The sequence below is a fragment of the Physeter macrocephalus genome, unplaced genomic scaffold (assembly GCF_002837175.3).
Source record: "Physeter macrocephalus isolate SW-GA unplaced genomic scaffold, ASM283717v5 random_769, whole genome shotgun sequence".
Classification (NCBI taxonomy): domain Eukaryota; kingdom Metazoa; phylum Chordata; class Mammalia; order Artiodactyla; family Physeteridae; genus Physeter; species Physeter macrocephalus.
The window spans coordinates 8,239-26,918 of record NW_021146055.1 but is presented as its reverse complement, the minus strand read 5'-3'; the positions used below and the strand labels follow the sequence as shown (position 1 = coordinate 26,918).

The window sequence follows — 18,680 nt, the reverse complement described above, 5'->3', positions numbered from 1 at the left end:
TTCCAGTCCTTCCTGGAAAAGTCTTCTAATGTGCAACAGCCCCAAAGCTAAAGGCCTTGGGCTGAGAGTTTTCACTTCAATGACATCTCCCCTCAACATTGGGGGCTCTGTACCCCAGGACATAAAGGGCCGTCCTATTAAAATCGTGCTTCTCACCTGTCCCACTGGCCAATGCAGGGGCCACAGGCATTGGCCAGGACGATGCCACCCACGTCCCTCAGGATCTGTGCCTGCAGCAGGGACAGAGGACAGGGAGTTGTCAGGGGCAGGCTGGCAGCTGAAGGGAAAGGGTGGTTCAGCAGCCTGAGGGATGAAGAGCTGATGGGAACGCTGGGGCAGACCCTGGGACCTGTACCAGCCCCTGCCTACAAGGCTGCGGTTTGTTCTGCCCTGAAGCCACGTTACTCAGCAGTGGGGTGGGGGAGCCAGGGGCGGGATGCGTGGGCACTCACATAGCCGTCCCGCTCAATGGTGGCGCGGATCTGCTCAGAGCCTGGCGTGATGGTGAACTGGGACTTGCACTTGAGTCCATGAGCCAGCGCCTGCTTGGCCACAGCAGCTGAGCGCCCCATGTCCTCGTAGCTGGAGTTGGTACAGCTGCCGATCAGACCTGGTGCATCATGGGAGGTGAGTCCGGGAGTCAGGAGGAGAGAGTGACCAGAGCTCTCCACCTGATCGCAAATGGTCCAGGTCTGGTCAAGAGTTCACCAACTCTGCTTCCAACAGAGACATGTTGGAAGCAAACTACCTAGCTGTCTAAGAGTAAAGGATAAGCTCCTCTTGACCCAGCCATTTAAGGGAAGAAGATGTGGCCAGCGAACACGACACTGAACACGTGTGGAAGCAGTACCAGCCGCTCTTACAGTAATACGGTCTGCATGTGTGTGCACATCAGCAGGCCCGCGATGAAACACTTACATGACTGCTGCTGGGTGAGGGCCTATAGGCCAATTTTCTTCTCTTATACTTTGTAGTATTCTCTGGCTTTCTAGTTGGTTTATAATCAGGGGAAAAAGAATTCTTTTTAAAAAGTCCATCATAGTGGGCTTCCCTGGTGGCACAGTGGTTAAGAATCCTCCTGCCAATGCAGGGGACACGGGTTCGAGCCCTGGTCCGGGAAGATTCCATATGCCGCGGAGCAACTAAGCTCATGCACCACAACTACTGAGCCTGCGCTCTAGAGCCCGCGAGCCACAACTGCTGAGCCCGTGTGCCACAACTACTGAAGCCCGCGTGCCTAGAGCCCGTGCTCCACAATAAGAGAAGCCACTGCAATGAGAAGCCCACGCACTGCAACAAAGAGTAGCCCCTGCTCGCCACAACTAGAGAAAGCCCGCACGCAGCAACAAAGACCCAATGCAGCCAAATAAGTAAACTAATTAAATAAATAAATTAGAAAAAAGAAAGTCTATCACAGTTATTCCAAGTCAATAAAGACTGGATGACATCGCACTGTGTATAGACAGAGCCAGTCTCTCTCACCAGCTCAGCAATTTAGATTCTAATTTTAAGCTACCAAAGATTTGTTTTTATTTACTTCGGCTCATGAGGCTGAACACACTGTACAGCACCTCATGCCAGGCACCATGGATCCCAGCTCTTGCCACACATTAACTCGTCCCACTTCCCAGCAATTTAACAGGTAAGTACAGTATCACCCTCGTTTTACACCTGGGGCACCGAGGCACGGGAGGTGAAGTGATTTGCTCACAGTCACCAGCTGTGAAGTGGCAGAGTCAGATTCACACCCAGGCCACCTGGGTTCACGTGCTTCACAGCCACACTAAACTGTGACAACAGTGATACCATGCCGGTGTGTCCGTATATGTAAAGCATGTAAAGTAAAATCAGTCGTCATGGTTGGTAAGAGGAAGTGTTTGTAAAACAGAAAATTACACACATCAGTATGTGCATGTACACCGAAATACAGTATTCCTGTCAAAGAGCTTCTAGAGCTGGTTCTGGCTGAGGGTGGAGATTAGGGGTGTTTTAAAACTCTTATTTGTCAATATTCTCTACACTGATATATATTTCTTTTCTTTTTTTTTTTTTGAAGATTTTCTTTTCTTTTTAGGTTCCATATATATGTGTTAGCATATGGCATTTGTTTTTCTCTTTCTGACTTACTTCATTCTGTATGACAGACTCTATGAAGATTTTCTTGATGTGGACCATTTTTGAAGTCTTTACTGAATTTGTTACAATATTGCTTCTGTTTTATGTTTTGTTTTTTTGGCCGCAAGACATGTGGGATCTTAGCTCCCCAATCAGGGATCGAACCCGCACCCTCTGCACTGGAAGGTGAAGTCTTAACCACTGGACCACCAGGAAATCCCTCTATTTCTTTTATACCAAGAAAAAGTAATTTCTTTAAAAAGCCGTAAGAAAAAAAACAACTACTTCAGAAAGTGCCTGGTCTCTTCAGGAAGGGCCCCGTGGTAAGCACAGGCGACAGCCCACAGCCTGGGTGGACCGGTGGCCCTGAGGCGGGGGGCGGGGGTGGCTCACCTACTCGGATGTCCAGGGGCCACCCCTCCTTCTCTGCCACACTGCCCACTTCTGCCACAGGGTGAGCCAGGTCGGGGGTGAAGGGCCCATTGATGTGCGGCTTCAGCTGAGGAAGAAAAGGCACGGGGAGGGAACCCAGCTTGGCATGTGGACAGCCTCTCTTCTTCCGAGGCGGCCTCGCTCCCGCTCACCAAGTCACGGTGGGCCTGGGAGGCCAACTACTGTTCTCACGGCTCAAACCTCAACCCAGGAAACGCCCGAGCAACAGGCACCGTGCGTGCCCCAGCTCCTGAGATCTCTCCGACCCCGCAAGGCTCGTCATCTCCAGCCTGCAGACGGCAGAGTGGCTGCCTTGCCCACATAGCTTGGCGATAGCAGAAGCATGGGATGAATCAAGGCTGCCAGCTTCCTAAGCCCGTTACCTCCCATACTACGGTGCTTTTGGAATCTTAAGGCCAGACGCTTTACACGTGACGATACTTATCAATCAACGTGAAGCACTTAACGAAGTGCCTGGCACACAGTAAGCTCTCAATAATGTCAGCAACTGTTATGACATGGATTAGCTCATTCAGCTGCCATGACTGCCTCGGGTTTCACACACCGTGAAGTGAGGCCCACAGTGCTTGAGCGACTTGCCCAAGGTCACAGGCTTAAGTGGCAGAGTCAAGACGTGAACTCATGCAGGCTGGCTTCAGGGCCTAAACCCGTGGCTGCTGGGCTCTGCCGCTGCTGCCCCTCCAGACTGCCCTTTCTCTGGCCTTCCAAACGCCACCCTGGCCTACAAGTCTCAGGGTGCCAGGCTCGGGCATCTTGGGCTTTGCCCTCTGAACTCTCACAACCCTAGGGCAAAATCTTGGCTTCTCCTAAAGCTGAGGGGGGGGCCAACTGAACGTTTCTGAATCACCAGCTATAGCCACCTCCACTCTCCCCTTGGCCGTACAGCCTTCCGGCTGCCCCCCCACCCCACTGATTCAGGCAGCAGTTTGCAGGGACACTGGGGAACCAAAAGCCCAAGAGGCCTGCTGGGTGTGCAGCCAGGGACCTGCTCTGGCTCTCCCCAGGGCCCACCAGAAGTCCCCAGACGGGGCCTGAACCCCCCACCCTCAGAAACTCCTGGAACCAACTCCCTTCCTCACCTCGCTGAGGTTAATTTCAATCAGTTGGTCATAATGGCAGCCAGGGTCAGGTACCAAGTGATCCTTGAATTCATCAGCAAGGTTGGCAATGTCTGAAATCAACAAGGGAGGGAGACTGAAGCATGTAAAACAGAAATTGGCCATGAGACTCCACCCACCCACCCACCCACCCATCCATCCATATGAACCACAGTTACCAGGCACCTGTCAAACACCAGGCCCTGGAACACTGACTGGGCAAACAAAGGAACAAAACAGCACAGCACGGGACACAGTTCCTGCCCTCGAGGAGCTCACGTCTAGCGAAGGAGCTATCAGTGAGCCGGAAGTCACAACGTAATGCAACAGAGGCACGCAGGAACACGGGGACACGGGAGAAGTAGTGACTGAGGCTCAGAGTCAGGGAAGGCTTCCTGGAGATGAGAAGCACTGAGTTTTTAAAGAAGGAGAAGTTACTTGATAATAAAAGTGAGGGAAGGGCCTTTCAGGTAGGACTCCACGTGCGGAGAGCTTGGGAACAAAGTGACAAACTCCCCCGCAGGCCCCGGCCTCTGGCTCCACCAATCACCCTCGCTCACCTCCCTTCAGAGGCTCCAACAATTCCTCCCCCAGGACCCATTTCCAACTCTGGGTTTCAAAGAAGCCAAGCTAGAACCTCAGGGAAGTTGATGAGGGAGGCCTACAAAGTGGTTCTTGTTCCAGACGTTTTTCCTCCTCCCCCTGCTAGGGCAGGAATTACAAACAGAAGCAGATCCATGTCATTTCCAGAGCCTCCCACAGAGGGCACCAGGGACCAGGCCAAGAAGAACCGGAATTCACACACCCTTTCAGGGGAAACTAAATTCCAATCCTGAGGCAGGGATATCTCACACTCAGATGCCAGACCCACTGAGAAGCTGATGAGAGCTACAGACACCCCACTCAGGAACAGTAACACACATAACCTCTCACAGACCGTCAGAGGCTTCTCAGAGCCTCTGAAGCCAGTCCGGAGACACCAGGCTTAAGACTTAGGACGCCCACTGGCTCACCTGCCCGGCCTGTCTTGCTCAGGTACTTCTTCATCCTGTGGTTGTAAGGAAACACCGAAGTGGTGGCCCCAATTTCTGCACCCATGTTGCAGATTGTCGCCATGCCTGTAGAGAAACAGAGCCCACGGGGCTGGCTGTGCAGCTAGGCGAGGGTCCCCCACACCTGCTAGAGGTGCACACACGTCTTCACACCGGGGAGCTGGCATCATTTCTTCCCTCACTCTCACTGCCCCTGTGGCCCAGGGTTAAAATGAGGCCCAGTGAAGAGAGGCCACGGGGCCAGAGCTCAGTGTCCCGGCTCTCAGGGTGGCTGCTGGGTAGAGTGAAGGGGACACAAGATTCAGCTCCTACAAGCCAGGTTCCAGTTCTAGGCCTGGCTGTCCCGCTCAGCAGACTAGACAGCCCCCATGTAATGAACGCTGACCTGGCCAGACCACCAAGTTGTTAGCGTGTCCATTTGCAGGTGAGGGAACTGGCTCAGAGAGGCCCAAGGTCATGCCACAGAGCAAATGCGGTGTGGCCTGCAGGTCTCGGTCTGACTGCCTGGTGTGCAGACCTGCACTGTTTCAGCTACAACACGGTGGAAATGTTTCTGGGTCCACGGTTTTCCAGCAATAAGACTGGAATGACGTCCACTGCCTGGACCACAGACCGCCCACAGAACTGGAGAGGCTACAGATGCCCTGACTGCTATCAGGACTCCAGCCTCATGGGGCTGCTGGGACATGGGTCTGGGCTTGTTGCCAACTTCCTAACTGAGCTGTCCAACGGTAGTAAGGGCTACTTATAAGAGTGAGCCCCGCATCACTGGAGGGACACAAGGGCCAGCTGAACTGTAGCTCTGTGGGGCTGCCGTGGAGCTGAGGCAGGCCCCTAGGGAAGTCTGGACTGAACCATCTCTAAGGTTCATTCCAAGTCTACCTGGATTTCCGAGGGCCCAGGCATTGGGGCCAGATCACCAGGAGTGATGAGTAGGAAGGGGCTGGCTCCCACCTGGTCTTGGAGGCTAGCGGGTGACAGTCTCTAATCCAAAGGAAGAGAGTGAGGTTCCAACTCCAGCCAAGGGAAGGTGTGAGGATGCGGCTGCTTTGAGACAGAAGCCCTGGCTCTGACTCCCCTTCCCGCCACCACCTCCACCCTCGGTAGGTTCTTCTTCTGGATCACCCTCTGTAGGTGCTTCCTCTGGATCACCCGAGGCAGCCCAGGGCCACGGCCAAGTTGGCTCAGCCCCTAACTCTGTGTGGCCACAGGGGAGTTACCTGCCATCCTTGAGGGGCCCCAGTCTCCCGTTTAATGAGGGACCTGGACTAGACAATGAGGTCTCCCCTCGACCTCTAAGTGTCCATCCCAAGTCCCCAAATTGACTGGACAGATCCTCAGGGGAAGGCCATTCACTGCTTCCACGGCTCAACTACAGGCCCCATTGGGCCCAGCACAGGCTGAGAGCCATGTCACGTGGCTTCCTTCCTCACCAGTGCAGGAGATGGAGTCTACGCCAGGCCCGTGGTACTCCACAATTGCGCCCGTGCCGCCTTTTACTGTGAGGATACCAGCCACCTTGAGGATCACATCTTTGGGTGAGGTCCAACCGGAGAGTGAGCCTGTCAGCTTCACACCAATCACCTGAATAGGTGGGGCAAGAGAGCAGTTATAGGCCTGTGTATCATGTGCCATGTTCCAACCAGGAATCTACCTGCTGGAATTCAGCTTATTTATCCCTGCCTCCTTCCCAAAGAGATCTGAGCCTGACCTATTCTCTCATCCCTTTCGGGTCCCACATCTCCCATTCACCCCCACCCACCAACCACCCGTCTGCTGTCACCCCGAAATGAGCCCTTCCCTACCCCTCACCTTGGGGCACTTCAGCTCCCAGGGGATCCCAGCCATGACGTCCACTGCATCAGCGCCCCCAACTCCAATGCAGATGCCCCCCAGGCCACCACCATTGGGGGTGTGGGAATCAGTGCCAATCAGAAGAACCCCAGGGTATGCATAGTTTTCCAGAATGATCTGAAAAAGAATCCAAGATCTTAAGCTTAAAAGCCCTCAGGAGACAATGGAGGTAGGGCTCCAAAGGGGTCTGCAAAACTGCCCTCTACCGACACTGGGCCGGGCCACTGGGCCGTTCCCAGGCACCCCTCCAGGATGGGGCCTCTCCAGTGTGGCCTGGACGAGCCAGAGACCTGAGAGACCGGCGGCCTGGGCTCACAAACTGCTCTGACAGTTCCTGACTGTATGACTTGGGCTTGTCAGTGCCTCTCTGCACCTCAGTTTCCTCATTTGTTAAGAACGGCCACACCACCTTGACCCCAGGACTGTGGCGAGAACCAGATGAACTGGGTACAAGAGTGTGTCGTGTGACAGGCCTGGGGACAAGCGCTGGCCCCTGAAAGGTGCTCCCCTACAACACCGCCTGCCTCACGTGGTGGACGCGTGGAGTGTGCTTATCTGGCTTCTCAACGGGGCACTCTTTCATGGCCTGGCTCCAGCACCCACAAGAAGTACCGGGGATCCTACGGGAGCACAGGCCAGGAGTTTTTCCACCACTGAACTAAAAATAAGTATAGACAACACCTCCCTAGCCTCAGTGGCCTGGAGGTGGCTCTGAGAACAGAAGCGACTTGCTTAAGGAAGAGGATGACTTGCCGCATTACCTCTCCGAGTTCAGCGTTCCCTTCGTCGAGGCACTCCTCCTGGCTGGGAGCTAGGAGCTGGCGGTGAGCATTTCCCCCCGGGAAATTTAAAGGAGGTACGGGGGCAGCTACTCCAGTGCGGCCCCGCCCACCATCCTGACAGCTGAGGTGCTGGACAGGCTGAGGCTGCAGCGGGGCTGCTTGAGGAAACTGCGGCTAAAGGGCCATGCCTGGGTCTGCCGTCTGGCCCCACCACCTACCAGTAGTCACTTCACCCCTCCAAGCCTCAGTTTCCCATCTGTAAAAAGTAGCTGATAACAGTGCCCCTCGCACTGGATCATTGTGAGCGCTCGATAGGAACATGTCCGTCAAGCTGTAATAATGCCCGAGAGAGGCATTATTACTTATTACTTTGCAGCAAGATCCTTCACCTGAGGTTCTGTTGTTCACTGTCAGAGGCAATTATGGCCCAACACACACATAGGGATGTTGGGGAGGATAAATGAGATCAGAGATGCGAAAGGCTCTATGAACTGTCAGGACTGATGGAATGGTGGGTAGTCTCCCCAGAATATTACAGAAACCCCAGGGCCTCTGCCTCAGGCTAGGCATCTGCTCAGCAGACTCAGCAAGGGTCGAGGGGTCTCGCCTCTTGGGAACACAGAAAGTTAGAAGACCTGGTTCCTTCTCCAGAAACGAGGCAGCTGGCTGGGAGAATAGGCCAACACAGAAGAAATCCCCAACAAAGAACAACTGCTGGAGAGAATGCCGTTTAACTGCTTCATTTCTCCAGCCCTCCTTTCCTCGGCCACATACAAAGATTTACAACTAGTTCATCTCTAAAGCTCCTCAAGGTTGTAAAAGTCTGATCCATGAAGACCAGACACACAGAATTCAGTGTGGTCACACCACGTAGACTGTCAGTGTGGTCCACGTCCAGAAGGGAGTGGTGAGTGCAGACCCAAGGACTGCAGAAAGCGTCACAAAGCAGCTGGTTTTGACAGTGACCTCAGTGGTCGGCTGCGTACAGTTAGGCAGACGGGGGTGTGGTGGAGAAGTGTATTTTTAGGCTGGACTAACATCTAGAACATAAAACTAGAAATTCAGCCATCTATCTGCATGACACATGTACACTGAGGACCTATTCTATACTGACCTGGCGCCAGGCCCAGGGCTACAGAGGAATAAATAAGCCACAGTCCCTGTCCCCACGGGGCACACCCGGCACACGCTGTGGCCATAATGTGAAGGGTCCCACGCAGGGTCACCAGATCCCCAATGCTGGGCACCGGAGGGCCAGGGCTTCACAGAGGTGACCAGAAAGCAGAGCTGTGGAGGAGGAAGGTCTGCCAGGGGACTCAAGGCAGAGGGAGAGGGATTCAGGTTTAATCTGGACATGGCACATTAAAGCTGCCTACTGTCAAGGGGGAGAGGAAAGAAAAGCCGCACAGAGATCACACGATTCTTGGGAACTTTCTTTTTAAAGAAATGTATCAGGCTGTACACTGAGCTGGGGACCAGTGGCAGGTGTGAGCTGCCATCACTCACGACCCCAAACTCTGGCCCAGAAGCTGCCAAAACGGCCTCGGCATTTGTACTAAGGTGGAATGGAGGACACTTGGATTGGGGTCCCCTTGACGACAAAAGGCCTAGGTTGGGTCCACCTGACTCCCTCGCCCTGCTGCTGAGAGAGGCTTTCTGGCTCCTGCAGACCAATGTGACATGCCATACCCGGGGAGCCCCTTCCTGGCAAGGGCAATGGTTTGAAAGGGCAGAGCAGTGATCTGTGGCTCTGGTTTCAGAGTGGGGCAGTGCTGGGAACCCATGCAGGGTCCGATTACAGCCTGACTCAGCTCATCTTGAAGGAAGGCCTGGAAGTGAGCCCTGGGATGGAGGTGGGGAGAAAGGTCACCTTCAGAAGGTACAAAGAGGCAGGTTGCACATACAGGATGGATGGCAAATGGACACAAACCAGCACACACCCCACAAACCAGTCAGAAGCCCTGAACAGACACCTTTGATGAAAGCTCATCACCTATCTCCCCAGAAACACACACACACACACACACACACACACACACACACACTCTTGATAGACAGAACTGCCTATCAAGAGAAAATCCATCCTTGGGGAGACCCCAGGAGAACTCCTGACTGATGTGGCCATGTGGCCATGTGACCTTTGGTCCCTCCACCCTCCAGGACACCAGCAACAGGCCAAAAGACTCCGAGGAGCACTCTGTGCACTGAGAGGGGAAGAGCTCCCGGTGTGATGGGAGACCGTAAAGCAGCACAGCAGTGTGGGGCGCTGGCTCCAGGGCCAGGCTGCCTGGATGCAAAGCTGGCTCCACAATCGGCCACCTGGGTGCCCCTGGGCAAGGAGATTAACTACTCCGTGCCTCGGTTTCCTCATCTGTAAGGTGTGGACAATAAAACCACCAATCTCACAGGGTCATGGCGAGCACCCAGTAAGTTACTATCTGCAGAGTGCCTAGCACACGGAATGTGCTCATCAAGTGTTAGCTATCCACGCAACAAGGTATAACGCTTGTGGAAAAAAGCAAAACAAAAAACAATACAATACCATAATGCTTAGAAGAAGGTGTAGCACAAAACATATCAACCTTAAAAGGCCGGTCAGAAGGGACTATTTTAATTTCTCACACAGAGAGTGAGAATGTATAACTTGACACAGTGAAAATTAATTTTAGGGACTTCCCTGGTGGCGCAGTGGTTAAGAATCCACCTGCCAATGCAGGGGACATGGGTTCGAGCCCTGGTCTGGGAAGATCCCACATGCCGCGGACCAACTAAGCCCGTGCGCCACAACGACTGAGCCTGCGCTCTAGAGCCCACGAGCCACAACTACTGAGCCCGCACGCCACAACTAATGAAGCCCGCATGCCTAGAGCCCATGCTCCGCAACAAGAGAAGCCACTGCAATGAGAAGCCCGCGCACTGCAATGAAGAGTAGCCCTGCTCGCCACAACTAGAGAAAGCCTGCGTGCAGCAATGAAGACCTAACTCGTCCAAAAAATAATTAATTAATTAATTAATTAATTTTGAAAAAAGAAAAGTAAATTTAAAATGAAAGCAGAGGAGTCTAAGGGCTGATGAAAATGTCATCCAATTGCCCGCCTGAGCCCCGGGCTCCCACAGGCCTGGAGGTGCTCCCTGGTTCCCTAAGGGCAGCCTGTTCCCCTGCCCACCCACAAAGGCAGGCCAGGCCCTGCTTTACCTGGTGAATGATTCCAGAGCCAGGCCTCCAGAAGCCCACGCCGTACTTGGCACCTGCAGTTGCCAGGAAATTATACACTTCCTGGTTTATGTCCTATTGAGACAAATCAATAACCAGGGCATTAGTAACACAGTTTGCTCATGCCTTCCCCCCTCCCCCTCCCCTCCCCTCTGACTCTGAAATGCTGGCACTGTGAAGACAGGCCCTCTCCTCGAGGCCGTCTACAAATAATTCCAAAAGGGCTTGGATGCCGGCCCATAGTCTCAGCTGGCAGGCCCAGGAGAGAGACCAGGGAACAGAGACAAAGCCCAGTTCTGTGACACCTGGCCAGGGAGTGGGTCCAAAACAAATCCCTTCCCTGCCCTGGGTCTCAGTTTCCTTATTTGTAGAAGGGTCCCTCTGGCACTCAAGTCCTCAGCCAAGGCCAGCAGTGAGGGGGAAGCATGGGACTACAGGACTAACTGGGACATGGTGTGGGGGAGGGGAACTGTCAAAGGGAAGCAGTGGGACAGAGTGGACAGCCCAGTCCCACCACGCCTCATGTTGGGTGTTGTTTCTCCACTGGAGCCTCGGATGCCTCATCTGTAATCCTGGCTGACGTTTACTGAATGCCCACTATGGAAATGGCGCCACGCTAAACATCCTCACAACCCAGGGGAAGTATTGTCACCAAGCCCATTTTACAGATGCAAAAACAGAAACTCAGAGGTGAAATAACTTGCTGGAGATCCAAGGGTTAAACAGAGGAGCCAGTGTCTGAACCCAGGCCTGTCCAACCACAGAGCTGAGCGCTACGTTGTAACAGAAATAAGGCTCCCTCCCTTACAGGGACTACATCTCAGAACACCCAGGCCACTGTCTGGCATGTGGTAGGCGCTCAACACTTGGGAATATGTTTGATGGGCCCCAAATGAAAGACTGTCAAATGGACCATGTTCTGAACAAACAAAACAAAAAACAGGATGGTACCCACTACACCTATAATTCAGAGACAACTTCCTCGGGGTGGGGGGGGAGGGAAGGCTTCCCACCACATGGATGTGAGGCCAGAGTTAATCTGGAAGACATGGCAGGTCCCTGCATAGGTGAGACCCCAGGGACTAAAGGGATGGGACCATAGCGGACAGCACAGAGCTGCAAAGGAGGAAGTAGGAATAGAGACCTGCTAGCCTCTGGGTGTGGGACAGCCGCGCTCCAAGGCAGAGGAGGGACTCACTGTGGGCTCCGCTGGGCCCTCCATAACACACTCTCAATACCGTGCAGCCCCCTTCATTTAAACTCCAGACCAACCCGCATCCTCCTGAGGGCCCGTGTAGCTCCCCCAAGTGAAAGAACGGCAGACAAAGAACTTCGGTCCCCACAGCAGTCTCTTTCTGATTAATAATTAATATATTGGGTTTTTCGTTTATAAATCAGTCACTTGTAAAATTGGTACCAAGGGCAGGAGGCAGCTGGTTGTGTGGATGCATTTGCTCATGTGTCTGCGTGTGGGAGGAGAGGCAGCACGGCGGCCAGAGTGGTGTGGCAGTCTCGCCCGGAACTCAGCCTAGATACTTCTCCGGTGGTCTGTGTGACCCTGGACAAGTCACTCTGCCTCTCTGAACTCCAACCAGAGGGACCCTTTACAAATACATGTAAATCTGACCATATCCCTCTCCTGCGTAAACCCCTCAGCGACTCCTAGGAGGTCACCCACAGTCCTCAAGGCCCTGCCTGTACCTGCCCCCACCCACCTCAGAGATCCAGGCCCACAGGCCACCTTCCAGCTCCACAAACGTACCAGGTTTCTTCCTCCTCAAGGTCTTTAGGTCGTCTGTTCTGTCTCGAACGTTCTTGCTTATCTGTTCATGTCTCAGCTTACATGTTACATCCTCAAAAGAGGCTGTCCCTTCCCCGCCAAAGTCTAAATCAGACATCTTTCTTATACTTTCAGAGTTCCACGCTCTCCCAAATTGGCAGTTACCAATTTGTGTGATTGTTTAGCTTCTGTCTCCCTACTGGACTCTAAGAGCCATGAGGGCAGAAGGCAGAGCCCCTGTCTGTCATGTTCACACTGAGTCCCAGCACCTAGCACAGTGCCTGGCACAGAATTAATGTTCAATGAACATTTGTTAAATAAATGAGGGAATGGGTCCTGAAATCCTATGGTTCTGTGAATTTCATCTCCAGAAGGTAGATTTTAAAACCATAAAGGGGAGGGCCAGACCCTGAAGGTGGTGGCCCTGCTGCAGGCAGTCATTCACCCCTAGGGCCGAAGAGGACCCAGCTCCCAGCACTGAAGGATTCCCTGTAATGTTACCAGTTACCACCACCGCTGCTGCTAACATGGAAACCACCAGCCAGAAGGCCGGGCTCTTTCAGCTGAGTGGAGCCGCTGCGCCACCAGGACACAAACGAGCAGGCCAAGGTAGGAAGAAGGGGCTTGAATGGGAAAGCTGCCCTGAGCGTTTCCCATGGGTCTGAGAGGCTCCCTGAGCCGTGCTGACCCTGGGAGCCGAAGCACTTTCAATTGCGTGCTCTGCTCTGTGCCCAGGCGGGCTGCAGCCCTGCCAGCATTCAGCTCCTGCCAATGGCCCCCCAAGAGCAGTGCCCACTTCCATCGCGAGGGACGGGGAGAGGGGTGGGTAGGGTGGAGGCCCAGAGCTGGGAGAGACCTGCTGTTGCCAAGAGTAGACACACACAAAGGCACCACAAGCAGAGCCTGGAGGAAGGAGCGCAAATTTGGTTTCGTAAGAGTGAGAGGAATCCAAGGGGAAAACTCCAGTGTGGCATCCAGCCCCTTCTACCTCGTTAAGCAAAACTCACAGAAGAAAGCCCACAAAGGGGGTCAATCAGTAAGAGGGCCCTGAGTGGGAGACGGGATAGGGTCTCGTCCTAACCTCGCCCCCATGCAGTTGTGGGACTTGATGCAAGCGCCTTGGCCGTCTCAAATTTACCAACAGTGACACTATTCGCCTACCTCCCTGACAAGGTCCCCAGGGGCCAGGCGAGAGCATGAGTGATCACATGTGATGGTGGCAGCAAGGGAACTTTAAAGTCCCTTCTCCAGAGCAAGTGGCGATAGGTATCAGAATCCAACATCTGCATCATTTTTCTTATAAAGAATTCTGTTTTATTACAGAAAAAGGACCTGAAAAGAATACCTTTAGTATGGTAAGATTAAGGATGATTTTTGTTTTCTTTAGGTTTTCTCAGTATTTTCTAACAGCTTCACAAAGGGCAAATGGTATTTTTCAAAGTAGAAGGAGCAAAAGTAAATTAAAAAAAAAAAAAAAGACTAAGTCAGAGAGAGTCCATCAGAATTTGGGGGTAATGCCCTAGTTCAAGGGTTTCGTCTCTCATCCCATGTCACACCCACTGGCCCCCTCCAAACCCCTCCCACGCCACCTTCAGCTCACCTTGGCCCGACGCAGGTCTTTCTCGCCCCCGAGCTGGGCCTCGATCAGATGGTCACAGTGGATGGTGGACGGCACAGCCACCTTGGGCAGTCCACTGCTGATGAACTGCAACATGGCCATCTGGGCCGTGGCGTCCTGCATGGCCACGCGGTCCGGCCGCAGCCGCAGGTAGGTCTTGCCTCGCTCGATCTCCTGGTGGGCCGGGTCATCCAGGTGTCCATACACGATCTTCTCTGAGAGGGTCAGAGGCCGGTTCAACCTGGTGGGAGAACGGAGGGATGACCTGGGACCAGCTGCGGGGCCCCGTCCGCCACAGCCATTCCCTCTCCGCACACACGGCAGGCAGGGAGAGGGGACCCTGCACCCCACGAGGGTGGAGACGAATCGGTGCTGCTCACTGTGGTAGCTCCAGCACACGGCACAGCGCCTGGCACTCGCTAGGTCCAAAACCACTTGATGAATGACAACATCACAAGAGGCGGCAGGGTTTCTTTTTCCCTGAAGTATATTTGCTTTTCCAGCATATTAATTGCTATTATCTGACGAGCACCTATTCCATGTATGTCTCATCTTTTAATCCTTACTGTATCCCTGTCATTTAGTAAAACAACCAAGAGGTAACAGAGACCCAGCAGAGTGATGTTCGAAGCTCAAGTTCGCAGCCAGAGTCTCACCTTGGATGCTCTACTTCCCGCTGTCCACGGCCATCTCCCCCGTGCACTCAGTCCCACCGAGACACAGAGACTCCGCACCAGCACCCCTCACCCAACCCGCCTCACACTCTGCCCACAACCCTCCGCCTCAGGTGCTGGAGGCCTTGTTACCCTATTCCGCTAAAGCCTTTCCTGCTGGTTCCACTCGCTCTCACCCCGTGAAGACAGGTGTGGCTGTCAGCTCTCAAGAACAGAAGCTGCCTCTGGCCTCTCACGAGCCCCTCTTCCTAGACCCTGTTCCCCCGTCAGAGCCCCCGGGGCGGTGCCACCCCCCGCCAGGACTCAGCTGCCTCCTCAGCACAGCCCCCACCCCGCGCAGACCGAGCTGGGCTCGGGCCAACTCTCCACCCCCACCTTGAGGCTCCCTGCTGCTGCTGGCTGCTGCAGCACAGCTGCCACCCCACGTGCCTGGACCTCACACTCTGCCTTCCGCCGTTCTCAAAGCTTAGGCCAAACCTGAAGGCTCCTTGGGAGGGGCACAATTCCGCTCACATCCAACGAGCCACAAAAAAAAATATATGGGACGAGGAGTCAGAGGCTCTGGGTTTAGACCTGACCCTAGTACTAATCCCACCGTGTAACCGGATAAGCCACTGCCCCCCCCAGGGAGCTCCCAGTCCGTCTCTAAAGTCCAGGGCTCATATTGGAAAGAGATAACAGATAGCACTTATATAGCACATACTTGTTTTTAAACAGCTTTATTGAGATATAATTGGTGTGTAATTAACTGCACATATTTAAAGTATACAACTGGGAAGGTTTTTTTTGTTTTGTGTTTTTTTGTGGTACGCGGGCCTCCCTCTGTTGTGGCCTCTCCCGTTGCGGAGCACAGGCTCCGCGGCCGTGGCTCACGGGCCCAGCCGCTCCGCGGCATGTGGGATCTTCCCGGACCGGGGCGCGAACCCGCGTCCCCCGCATCGGCAGGCGGACTCCCAACCACTCGCCACGGGGGAAGCCCCGGTGGTAAGTTTTGACATATGAATACACCTGTGAAATCATCAGCACAGTGAGGATAATGAACACATCCATCGCCCCAAAGTCTCCTTGTCCCCTTTTATAATCCCTCCCTCCTGCCCCCATCCCCAAGCAACCACCGAACTGCTTTCTGTCATTACAGTTTTATCTTAGCACTTACTTTTAGCCCAGAGCACTCTGACGTAGATACCTCACTTTATCCTCACAACACAGATGAGCAAACCGAAGCACAGTGAGGTGCAGTAACTTGACCCTCCCTGGTCATGAGCTAGTTAGTGAGTGGAAGAGCTGGAATGCAAGGAGCTGTTGTGGCTTTATACTGCCTCTCAATAACATCTGGAAACTCAGAACGGCCCGGCCTGTAGTTAAGTGCTCAATTACTATCATTACTGCTATTGCCAATACAACTCCGCTGGGAAAGCAGAGAAATGTCCTTCTGCTAGTCTGGGTTCTAGCCCCTCACTCCCAAGTTTACCTATAACCCCTTGAGAGCAAGAGTTTCCCAGGGTGCTGGCTCTGTGGGAAACAGCAGAGCAACTGGCAATTCTAAAAATCTCTCAGTTCTGCTGTCATGAGAACCTTGAATAAAAATAGCACTGGCCTGAAGTACAGCCTGCCCCCTTTTTGTGGCAGCATCTCCAAGGCTGGTGTACAGGCAGTGACTCACTGCACAGCCCCTCCTTCTGCATCCAGGGCAGGTGAAAAATAGCACATGAGCTTTAAAACCAAAGACCTTGACAGCAAATGCCTGAAGTTGTATAAAAAAGCCTGACAATGACAAAAGCCTAAGGACGAGTTCATCATCACATTTCCTTGAGGATTAACTGAGGACGGCAAAATGGGTCCTCTATGTCCATCTGTCCCCCCACTTCACTGGATGACAGAGACCCAGTTCCCAGGAACAGAATCAGGCCCCTCTGTCACAGGGTGGAGGAATTGTCCCCCTGCAAATCTCCTGGCCCTATGAAACACTCTTACATCTATTTTAATCCACTAGCATCTTTTTAGAACGGTCTCACTTCTGCCTTCTTTCTCTATGGAAGGGTTTCTCAACTAGGGCATGACTGACAGTTTGGGCCAGATGATTCTTTAGTGTGGAGGCTGTCTTCTGCACTGTAGGATGTGTGACAGTTTTCTTGGCCTCTACCCACTAGGTAACAGTAAACCACACCCCACCCCAGGTTATGACAACCTACAATGTCTCTAGACATTGCTAAATTCCCCTAGGGGACAAATTCGACCCTTCACCCCACCTCCAGCGAGAACCACTCTTCTATGGCAACAATGAAAATGGAACATCTCTTGTCTGTACTAATCTGGAAAATGCTAAAAGTTATTGATTGGACTTTCCTGGTTAGTGCAGAGTTGGAATAAGAAGGCAAAGGAAAAATTTTAGGGGGAGGGTTAATTTTGCTGATAAAAATTAAAACCAAAGGGCAGTTTTTTGATTAATTTTTTTAAAGCAAAGACAAAATGGTGAACACTTTTTTGTCAATTATCTCAAAGCAAGCTTCTATGTTAACTCTCCTTCTAAGCATGATAAAGAGCAGGGGGGAAGTGTTTTGCAGACTAAAGCAAAATCTATTCTTTTCCCACTGAGCTGTGATCCGAGAGCTCTAAGAATAAATAGTTTTCTGGGGAAAAAGTATTTGCATAAGGTTGCACAGTGATGAGGACAGTGGTTTCAACCCTGACTACACATTAGAACCAGCTGGGAAACTGGCCAGCGCTTCTCGCGTTTTGCTGTGCACTCCAGTCACCTGGGGCTCCTGTTAAAACTGCAGATTCTGACTCAGTGGGTCTGGGTGAGGCCTGAGGTCCTGCATTTCTAACAAATTCCCAGCGCTGCTTGTTGGTGCCGATGCTGCTGATCTGCGGGCCACGTTTTGAGCAGCAAGGCCTACACTCCACCTGGATCAGAGCAACATCCTTGATGTACATGAAGAGGGCTTTACTACAATTAGGTGATGCCATCTTGCAGGCTACTTGAGATAAAGGCTAAGATAGTCCCTTACCTGTAAAACTGAAGTGAGGATACCAGTAAAGAGCAAGCAAAGTGGCAACAGAGAGCAAGTGTGGGACAGTGGCCAGAGCACTGGACGAGAGCCTGGAGACCAGGTCCCATCCCTCACTCACAGTGCAGCTCTGTCCACCTGAGCCCATTCGTCAGCTGTTAATGGGGACGCTGTGTACTTATACTGGTTCTCTCGTACTCCCAGGGCCATGTCACCAGATAGGCAAGCGCGCAGCTCTGTCTGCAGTCATTCAAGTTTCAGGAGCAGTGCTGGTTGGCGCTACCAGCCCCCACTCCTCATCCTCTTGTGGCATCTTATTCAGCCCTCCTGTGCCAGCATCTAGCCCAGAACCTGGCACACAGAACAGCAGTGCAAAGACAGCTGCCATTTTACCAAATGAGCAAAGAGAGGTCCAGAAAAAAATATGCTCAAGATCCCACCTGAGCTTCCTTCTGAGTCTCAAGGCTGAGCTCTCCCCTGGGCTTATGCACTGAAGAGGAAATATATGTATTTCTGAAGTCACTGGGCCCGGCAGATCCCAGAGAAATGGCCCAGGGCTAGTCGTCTGTCCTGAAAAGGGTGGGTGGAAGGTTTGGGCCACAGCACCGAAGAGTGCCTGAGACCTTCCCTAGGGCCCACATCTCCAGGCTTCTTGCTAACAGACTTTTCCTTGGCAGAGGGGACCGAAGGTCCACCACTTCTGGAACACCCTTCCTCAGCAGGGACCGCTGTACCCTAAACGACTCGATCCTGCCACCAACCACGACCAACCATCCTTCACCAAGCACCTCCTACGCTGCCCGAAAGGGGCAGGCGGCACCAGAAGCACCAACACCCTCTCGCAGTCCCCGCAGCTCGCCCTGCAGCCTTACCGTTTGCGGACGACGTTAATGTTCTTCTCGAGCAGGTCATAGCGGATGTACTCACTGGGCTCAAAGTGGCTCATGGCCACCTCGGCCCGTTGGCACAGGACTGAGGCTACATGGTACTGCCGCACACCCAGGGCTTTCTGCAAGAAGAAGGACAGCAG

At 53.1% G+C, this 18,680-nt stretch overlaps 1 protein-coding gene across 1 annotated transcript in view; it reads right to left on the bottom strand.

Annotated features, from left to right (window-relative positions):
* ACO2 (aconitase 2) overlaps positions 1–18,680 on the bottom strand; it is a 23,959-nt gene extending 5,279 nt beyond the window's left edge. Inside the window, exons 1-10 of the mRNA XM_028486263.2 lie at positions 18,523–18,680; positions 13,948–14,206; positions 10,550–10,642; positions 6,530–6,688; positions 6,151–6,301; positions 4,679–4,783; positions 3,648–3,739; positions 2,509–2,614; positions 453–610; positions 157–230 (exon numbers count right to left, since the gene is read on the bottom strand). Coding sequence (XP_028342064.1) covers positions 157–230; positions 453–610; positions 2,509–2,614; positions 3,648–3,739; positions 4,679–4,783; positions 6,151–6,301; positions 6,530–6,688; positions 10,550–10,642; positions 13,948–14,206; positions 18,523–18,596 — 1,271 coding nt within the window. The 5' untranslated portion in view covers positions 18,597–18,680. The remainder of the gene's footprint in view (positions 1–156; positions 231–452; positions 611–2,508; positions 2,615–3,647; positions 3,740–4,678; positions 4,784–6,150; positions 6,302–6,529; positions 6,689–10,549; positions 10,643–13,947; positions 14,207–18,522) is intronic.